This window comes from Stegostoma tigrinum, chromosome 28, assembly GCF_030684315.1.
Source record: "Stegostoma tigrinum isolate sSteTig4 chromosome 28, sSteTig4.hap1, whole genome shotgun sequence".
NCBI lineage: Eukaryota > Metazoa > Chordata > Chondrichthyes > Orectolobiformes > Stegostomatidae > Stegostoma > Stegostoma tigrinum.
This window is the reverse complement of record NC_081381.1, coordinates 8395039-8403995: the sequence shown is the minus strand read 5'-3', so window position 1 is coordinate 8403995 and position 8957 is coordinate 8395039. Positions and strand designations below refer to the sequence as shown.

Sequence of the window (8957 nt, the reverse complement as noted above, 5' to 3'; positions counted from 1 at the left end):
GTTTTGGCCAAGCGTTATTGAGGGGCTCGAAGGAAAGTGGAAGTGAGGCCTGAGTCAGATTCGCCAGGATTTTACGGAATAGTGGCGCAGGATCGACGGACCGAGTGGCCTACACAGTTTTTAAAATCTTGGTAAAGTGTTTGAATGAGGAAAGGGACATGGACGTTTTACAGATCAAATTCGATTATTTATTGCTTTCTCTGGATCGGAAGGAACCGCGACCTAAAAAGTGTCCTGGAAAAACTTAAGGTCTGGCAGAGAGAGAATGAGGGCTAATGTTTCGAGGCTGATATCATTCTTCAGAATTGATCGTATTGAAATGTTGACTTGAAATGTTAATTTTGTTTCTCTCCTCCACAGATACTGCCAGACCTGCTGAGTTCCTCCAGCATTTTCTGGATTTGTTTGTTTCAGTTTTCCAGCGTTTGCAGTCTTTTGCCTGAAGGAAAACTTTAAATATTTGATTGTGGTACTTTGCATTTTACTCCCCTCCCATCCATTTTATCTGTTAGATGAGTTTACATCTTATGAAGTTCTGTTTTATCTTGTAACCATTACACTCCTGTGACTAAGGAAATTATTCAAATATTCTTTAAACAAAGTATACTTTTCTTATCAGAGATAATGGGAACTGCAGATGCTGGAGAATTCCAAGATAATAAAATGTGAGGCTGGATGAACACAGGCCAAGCAGCATCTCAGGAGCACAAAAGCTGACGTTTCGGGCCTAGACCCTTCATCAGAGAGGGGGATGGGGAGAGGGAACTGGAATAAATAGGGAGAGAGGGGGAGGCGGACTGAAGATGGAGAGTAAAGAAGATAGGTGGAGAGAGTATAGGTGGGGAGGTAGGGAGGGGATAGGTCAGTCCAGGGAAGACGGACAGGTCAAGGAGGTGGGATGAGGTTAGTAGGTAGCTGGGGGTGTGGCTTGGGGTGGGAGGAAGGGATGGGTGAGAGGAAGAACCGGTTAGGGAGGCAGAGACAGGTTGGACTGGTTTTGGGATGCAGTGGGTGGGGGGGAAGAGCTGGGCTGGTTGTGTGGTGCACTGGGGGGAGGGGACGAACTGGGCTGGTTTAGGGATGCAGTAGGGGAAGGGGAGATTTTGAAACTGGTGAAGTCCACATTGATACCATATGGCTGCAGGGTTCCCAGGCGGAATATGAGTTGCTGTTCCTGCAACCTTTGGGGGGCAACATTGTGGCAGTGCAGGAGGCCCATGATGGACATGTCATCTAGAGAATGGGAGGGGGAGTGGAAATGGTTTGCGACTGGGAGGTGCAGTTGTTTGTTGCGAACTGAGCGGAGGTGTTCTGCAAAGCGGTCCCCAAGCCTCCGCTTGGTTTCCCCAATGTAGAGGAAGCCGCACCGGGTACAGTGGATGCAGTATACCACATTGGCAGATGTGCAGGTACTTTTCTTATTGTACTTTTCTTATTGCAGCTGAGCAACCTAAAGCTGAAAGAAGAGAGTTCAAATGCTGAACCTAAAGAAGGTATGGAAATTTTTTTATGGTGTAAACACACACCTAGTCAGGCAAATTTAGCAAATTGCTCTTAATGTAAGCTTGTTGAACTATGAGGTATTGTTCTAAGTCTTTTAAAATATGGTTGCATGTTTGGTGTTTAATGCATTCTTTACACTTCCCTGTTTTTGGAAATTGAAAGCAAAATTATTAAAAGCATTGTGATAAGATGTAGCACTTGATTTATCATGCAAGTTTTCCAAACAAAATAGCCCTGAAATCTGTGGTGTCTCTGATTCCCAAGCATAGTTTCATTTTCTTTATTATTTCATTGGATGTAGGCCTCACTGGTTAGGTCAGTATTTGTTGTGTATTTTTAATTGTCCTAAATTGATTGGCTTACCATTTTTTTTAAAGATTAGATTCCCTACACTGTGGAAACAGGCCCTTCGGCCCAACAAGTCCACACTGCCCCTTACAGCATCCCACCCAGACCCAGACCCATCCCCCTATAACCCCAACACCCCGAACACTATGGACAATTTAGCATGGCTGATCCACCTAGCCTGCACATATTTGGACTGTGGGAGGAAACCCACGCTGACACGGGGAGAACGTGCAAACTCAGAACAGACAGTTACCCGAGGGTGGAATCGAACCAGAGTCTCTGGTGCTGTGAGGCTGCACTGCTAACCACTGAGCCACCGTGCTGCCCACTTGAGGGTATTTAAGGGCAGTTAAGACTTACCAACATTGCTGTTGGTCTGGAGCACATGTAGGCCTGCCTGGATAGGCCAGATGTCCTTCCTTGAAGGACTTTTACGAAAATCAATGATAATTTCATAGTCACCAATACTGACAGTAGTTCTGTTGCCAAGGTTTATTAATTGAATTTAATTTCTGCCAGCTGCTGGGGAGGGATTTGAGCACATGTCCCTGAAGTGTCTGAGTTAATAATGCCACTATCCCTCTTCCCCATAATGATGGGTTAATGCAAAAAAAACTAACCTTTCATATTTGTCTGGAATGGCAGAGAGCTGCGAAAGCTATTTCAGTGGTAAAGATTCCCACACCTCTGTCTGTTGGAAAGATCTTCTGGAAACTGTTGTATGTGGAAAATAAATAGTTATATAAGGCTGTAACTATCAAGTAGAGAGAATTTTGGGCAGCGATGTTAACATTTTGAGAGTAAGCAATTGCATACAATGGTTAATGCTGAGGGATGAAAAGACAATAGAAAGATTGGAAAAAAATTTGAATTTTGAACTGGATGCCAGAAGAGCTTGGAGCAGATGGAATGTATAGTACATGGCTAGATTGTAACTTGGAGTATGAGCCATAGATTTTAAAAAATATAAGGCTGCCAGTTGGAAAAGGGTTAGGTATACAATGAGTTGCACATTTCTCAGTTAAGGGTAACTAGTAGTGAGAAGAATATAACTTCTTAATGCAAACTTTATTAGATTACAGCTGTGGGCTGTACATCATGTTTGTCACATTTGTTACTTGTTGCAAAGGAAGGCCAAGAGGTTGATTAAGGGGAAGACAAGAGTCAATTTGCATGGATCCTAAGAGTTAAGAGCTTTTTATTTGGATTTATTATTGTCATGAAGCGCGATACCGTGAAAAGTACAGTGAAAAATATTGTTTTGCCTGCTAACCAGACAAATCATACACAGGTTAACACAACAGCTACAGATGAGAGGCCTGTAGATTAGTCTGAACTTCTATAAATATGTAAAATGAAAAGGATGTCTGGAGACAAATATAGGCCCCCTTCCACCCTGAAAAGGGGAAGAATTGATAATGAAGAACAAGGAAATGGCAAAGCCATTTTTCTTCTCTCTTCAGTGAAGATCCAAATGATTTCTCAGAAATGGTCAAGAAGCAAGAGCCTTTTGGAAAGGAGAAATTTAAGGAAATGAAAAGCTAATGCTCAATAAATTAATGGAACTGAAAGATCGATTGTCAGGACCTGACAATTTATACTACCTCTGCAGGAGGTTATGGAATTAGTGGATGTGTTGGTTGTTGTCTTTTCAAATTCTATAGATTCTGGAACAGTCCCAACAGATTTGAGCGTGACAAGTGTAACCTGAGTACCTTTTCTTTTAAAAAAGAAAGAAGGCAGTTTAGTAATGGGGAATTGTGGACTGTTTGACTTTTCAGAAGTATGAAAAACGCTGGAATGTATTTTGTAGGTAGTGAGTCTACCGTTAACATGGATTTATGAAAGGGAAATCGTGTTTAGCTTCACATAGGAGATTTTGCAAAATCAAAGCACGATATTGGTGATAATCTGATTAGTGAATAGAAAACAGGATGAGAGAATTCTTGTGGTGTAGTGGTAGTATCCCTACCTATGAGCTAGGAGGCTCTTTCAAGTCCCACCTGTCCCAGAGGTGTGTAATAATATCCCTGAACAAGTTGATTGGAAAATAGGGTAAATCGGTTATTTCCTTAGTGGAAGTCATTGACAAATGAGGTACCACAGAAATCAGTGCCTGGGATCCAGCTATTCACAATATATACGAATAGTTTGGATGAGGGAGTCAGGAGTATTTATTTCAAAGATTGATGACACAAAACTAGGTGGGAGTGAGAGAAGTAAGGAGGATACGGAGAAGCTTCAGGGTGATTTTGACAAGTTGAGTAAAGGGACAGATATACAGCATAATATGGATAAACGTGAAGTTGTCTAGCTCTGTAGGTGGAAAAGAAATGGCATAGTGTTATTTACATGGTGACAGACTGGGAAAGTGCTGGGTGAACTTGTACAGTAGTCACTGAAAGCAGGCAAAACAAAAACCAAAGAACTGTGGATGCTGTAAATCCGGAACAAGAAACAGAAGTTGCTGGAAAAGCTCAGCTGGTCTGGCAGCATCTGTGAAGAAAAATCAGAATTAATGTTTTGGGTCCGGTGACCCTTCCTCAACTGAGGACTTCTGTTTTTGTTACTGAAAGTGGGCAGGCAGGTGCTGCAAGAAGTTAATAAGGTAAATGGTGGGCTGTCCTTCATTGCAAGAGGGTTTGAGGACAAGTTTCAGGAAATCTTACTACAGCTACACGTGTCTTGGTTTGACCATAGCTGCAGTATGATGTGCAGTTTTCGTCTAAAGATCAAGTCTACTTTCTATAGGAGTAGAGCGAAAATTCACTAGACTGATTTTCTAGAGAGGCAGGTTTGTTGTATGACTGGAATTTATAAAAATAAGAGGGTATTTCATTGAAACATGTAAAATTCTGACTGGATATGGATTTTCACCTTGGGGTCACAAAGTAAGATTACGGTCTCCAAATAAGTGATAAAATATTTTGAAGTGAGATGGGCAAAGTTCTCAACTCAAGGTGGTGAATCTGCAAGAAAGCTGTGGAGGCAAAGTCACTAAATACACCTAAGAAAGAAATAGATTTCTAGATCTAAAGGTGTTCTGGAATATAGGGAATGGCTGGGTTTACAGTGTTGGGATAGAGGATTAATCACAATCACATTAACAAAGTGGGTTTGATGAGGTCTAATGGCTTACTCCTTCGATTTTTTAGAAACAAAAACAGAAATAGCTGGAAAAACTGATTTGGCAACACTGTGGAGAGAGAAAATAGAGTTAACATGTGGGTCCAGTGACCGTTTGTCAGAACTGATGGTAGCTCAGAAAAGGTTGGTATACAAGCAGAAAATGGCGCGGGGGAAGGAGTAAATGATAGGTGGAAATAAAGGCCGAAGAGATGGAGAAACTGTTGGCCAGCAGGCTGCAGAGGCTCTCAGGCTTGCTGCAGTGCTCCCGCGATGCTCGGCACAAGCTGGAAGAGCAGAATCTCACTTACTGCTTGGGAACCCTAGACCCTTTTGGACTCTAATGTCAGGTTTAACTATTTTAGGGCTTGAGCACCGGACTCAGTCCTTACCTGGCTACCACACACCAGGCCAATCGCCTGGGCTGCTACCGTGCACAACCCTCTGTCATCTACTAATAGTCTCCATTAGCAGCTTTCGTTCTCCCAGACTGACCTTTACTGAGCCCTTTGGTCTTTAGGCACTACTTCCACCTGTTATTTACTGCTCTGCCATATCTCCCCCGCCATCTTCTGCAAAATGCCAACTTTTTCCTACCTACCATAAATGCTGACAAAGGGTCACTGGAGCCGAAATATGACACTGCTTTCTCTCCAGTTACTGTAAGATCTACTGAGTTTGTTCAGCAATTTCTGTTTTTGTTTGATTTCCAGCATCTGCAGTTCTTTGAATTTTTGTTTAATGTCCTCTTATTTTCTGTTTCTCAATAACTTATTACTGAGTTATTTGGATCATCATGTACAGCATATAAATTATTTGAGTCAGTAAGAAAGCACCTGCCTTCATTGTAATTAATTCCATTTCAGCAATGGTAAAGCACGATCCATCTGACAAACTGGACAAAACTGCTAAACTCGACAAAAGTGATAATTTGGATATCAAGCAAGACGATGATGATAAAGGTATATCTTTTAAAGCAAAATTCATGCTCATGTTTTTATATAAATTTGGAGCAGTTGAGCTATATTAGCTTTTTTGGTATGGCCAAAACCTACTTTTAACTCTTCGGATGTTAATAAAATTTAAGATGCAAAACCAAATATCTGGGTCACATGGCTTATCTTTCTGCTGGGTTTGATGGTTCCATTAAGTGAATATCAAAACAGCAATGTCTTTCATTTCCTTCAAATTTCTTCTGTGGGGTAGCCTCAATAATGCTGTCTAACGGGAAGTTTGGGTCATAATCAGAAGAGAATTTCAACTGTGATTTGTAATCATTAGAGCATAGAAACAGGCCCTTCGTGCACCATGTCTACATTGACCAACAAATGCCAAGCTATAGTATTCCTATTTACCTACAGTTGATCCAGAGCCTACTGTATCCTGGCATTTTAAGTGCCCATTCAGATGCTGCTTAAATGTTGCAAGAGTACCTCTTCAATCACCCTTTTGGACAGTGTGTTCCATATTTTTACCACCCTCAGGGTGGGGGGGAAAAAAAGAGCTTTTCTCCTTTGATCTTGTCTCAACCACTTATTCCTCACCTTAAACTCATGCCCTTTGGTCTTCAACGTATCTGCCATGAGGAAAATATTCTCTTGATCTACATTGCCTGTGCCCCTCATAATTTTGAGTACCTCAATCAAAACGCCTGCTCACCCAACTCTGCTCCAAGGAGGACAAACCCAGCCTGTGTAGTTTCTCACAACTGAGACTTTTCATCCCAGGCAATGTTCTGATGAATTTCCTTCACGTGCTGTCCAGTGCAAACACATCCCTCTGATAGTGTGGTGACCAGAACTATGCACTTCATATTTCATCTTTATTCTAACCAATGTTTTATTAAGTTGTAACTATAATTCATTGCTCATATATTCTGCAGTCTGACTAATGAAGGCAAGCTTCTGTATGTTGTCTTCATCACCCTGTCCACCTGTGCTGACACCTTCAAGAGTTTCTGGTCTTGTACTCCTTTCTTCCTCAGTACTCCGTAGGCACCTACTGTTGTGTATATACTTTCCTTATTAGTCCTTCCAAAATGTGTCACCTCTCTCGTGATTTAAATTCATCCACCATTTTCTGCTGAGCCCACCAACTGATCGATAGTACACTACAGTCTGAGACTATCCTTCTCACTGTCAGCGTCGTCAATTTTTGTGTCATCTGCAGACTTTGTAATTGTACTTTCTACATTCTCATCCAAATTGTCAATGTACGTCACAAATAACGAGAGTCCCAGTACCCATCCCTGTGATACACTGCTGGTCACGGGATTCCAATCAGTAAAACAACTCTCCATCACCTTCCTTTGCCTCCTATTTGTAAGCCAGTTTTTGATCCAATCTGCCAACTTGCCTTCCTCTTTGGCTGCCACCTTTTAGTCCGACCTTCCATGGTCCAACCTGGTCAAAGACAGTACTAAAGTCTATGTAAACATCATCAATGTATTTAATCATATTTTTAAAAAAAAACTCAAGTTAGACTGGATTTCCCGCCAAAATAATCTGTTCGGACTATACCTGATCAATCCCTATTTTTTTAAATTAAAAGTAAAGCTCCTTTGGTGCTGTTTCAATCAAATGCTCCCTGTATAGGGGGAACATGCGGTTAGGAGCAGAGTAAAGCTCCTGCTACTCTTTTAAAATGCGATTGCCGTTCCCTTGACACTATGCTCGCCAAATGCTCCCAAGACAGGTTTAGTGCAAGGTTAGATATAGAGTAAATCTCCCGCTACTCTCTTAAACTAAAAGTGAAGCTTCCTCGACTCTGTCTCCATCAGGCACTGCTATGACTGGTGGTTCATCGGGTTAGACGCAGGTTAAAGAGCAAAGAATGATGCTGCAGAGGAGCAGGCCCACCAAAACGGTAGCGACTTATAATACCTTTCTTAAACTTTTTCTCCAGACGGTCCATATCACTGTATTCCCTGTTCATATCTGTCAAGATGTTTCTTGTTGTTCCATACGTTGTCTTCACCACCACCTTTGGCAGTACATTCCAGGCACTTACCAGCTTTTGTGTGTGTGTGTGTGTGTTGGGGGAGGGGTTTGGGTGGGTGGGAGGGACTTCCTCTCTCAATCTCCTCTAAACTTGGCCCCTTTTATCTTAAACCTATGTCCCCTGGTAATTTATATTTATACCCCAGGAAAAGAACTCTGACTATCCATGCCTCTCATTTTGTAAACATCTTGCCCCTCATCATCTAATGTTCAAGTGAAGGCAAGCAAAGTTTGTTTGTCTTCAGGTTTGTAAAAACTTGCATATGCCTTCTTTCTCTTTTATTAAGCTCTCAATTTCTCTTGTCACCCAAGTTTCCCGACTACCATGCTCCTCCTTCATTTTCACCAGAACATTGTGGCCCTGAACTGACCTTTAAAAGACTTCCACATGCTGGGTGTGGAATTACCCTCAAATGACACCTTCATCAGCCTTACTTGTCGTACTCTTCGCATTAAAACAAGTTCACTACAGTTCACTAACTGGCCTTGAGAAGTCGGCCCAGCAGTATTACCACTGGACTGTTAATTCGGAGACCCAGGTAACATTCTGGGGGTGCAGGTTCAATTCTTGCTGTGGCAGATGGTAGAATTAGAATTCAATAAATAAAATATAGAATTAAGAGTCTAATGATGACTATAAATTCATTGTTGGAAAAACCCATTTGGACTGATTCCTTTTAGGGAGGGAAGCTGCCATCCTTACTTGGTCTGGCCTACATGTGACTCCAGCCCCCTCAATGTAATGTGATTGACTCTTAACTGTCCCTTGGGCAAATAGGAATGGGCAATAAATGGTAGCCTAGCCAGTGATGTCCTCATCCCGTGAATGAAATAAAGGTCTCCGACTCCTCCTTAGTCATTTCACCTGCTGACTTACTGCTCTTGTTCACCCTCCCCTATCACACTAGTTTAAACCCTTCTGAGTGACACTAGCAAATGTCACTGTGAGGATATTGGTACCGCTGCAGCTTGTGTAGCCTG

At 41.9% G+C, this 8957-nt stretch overlaps 1 protein-coding gene across 1 annotated transcript in view; it reads left to right on the top strand.

The window, feature by feature from the left end:
- Nucleotides 1-8957, top strand: part of ddx19a (DEAD-box helicase 19a) — a 97610-nt gene that overhangs the window by 272 nt on the left and 88381 nt on the right. The window contains exons 2-3 of the mRNA XM_048561518.2: nt 1442-1493; nt 5844-5939. Coding sequence (XP_048417475.1) covers nt 1442-1493; nt 5844-5939 — 148 coding nt within the window. The remainder of the gene's footprint in view (nt 1-1441; nt 1494-5843; nt 5940-8957) is intronic.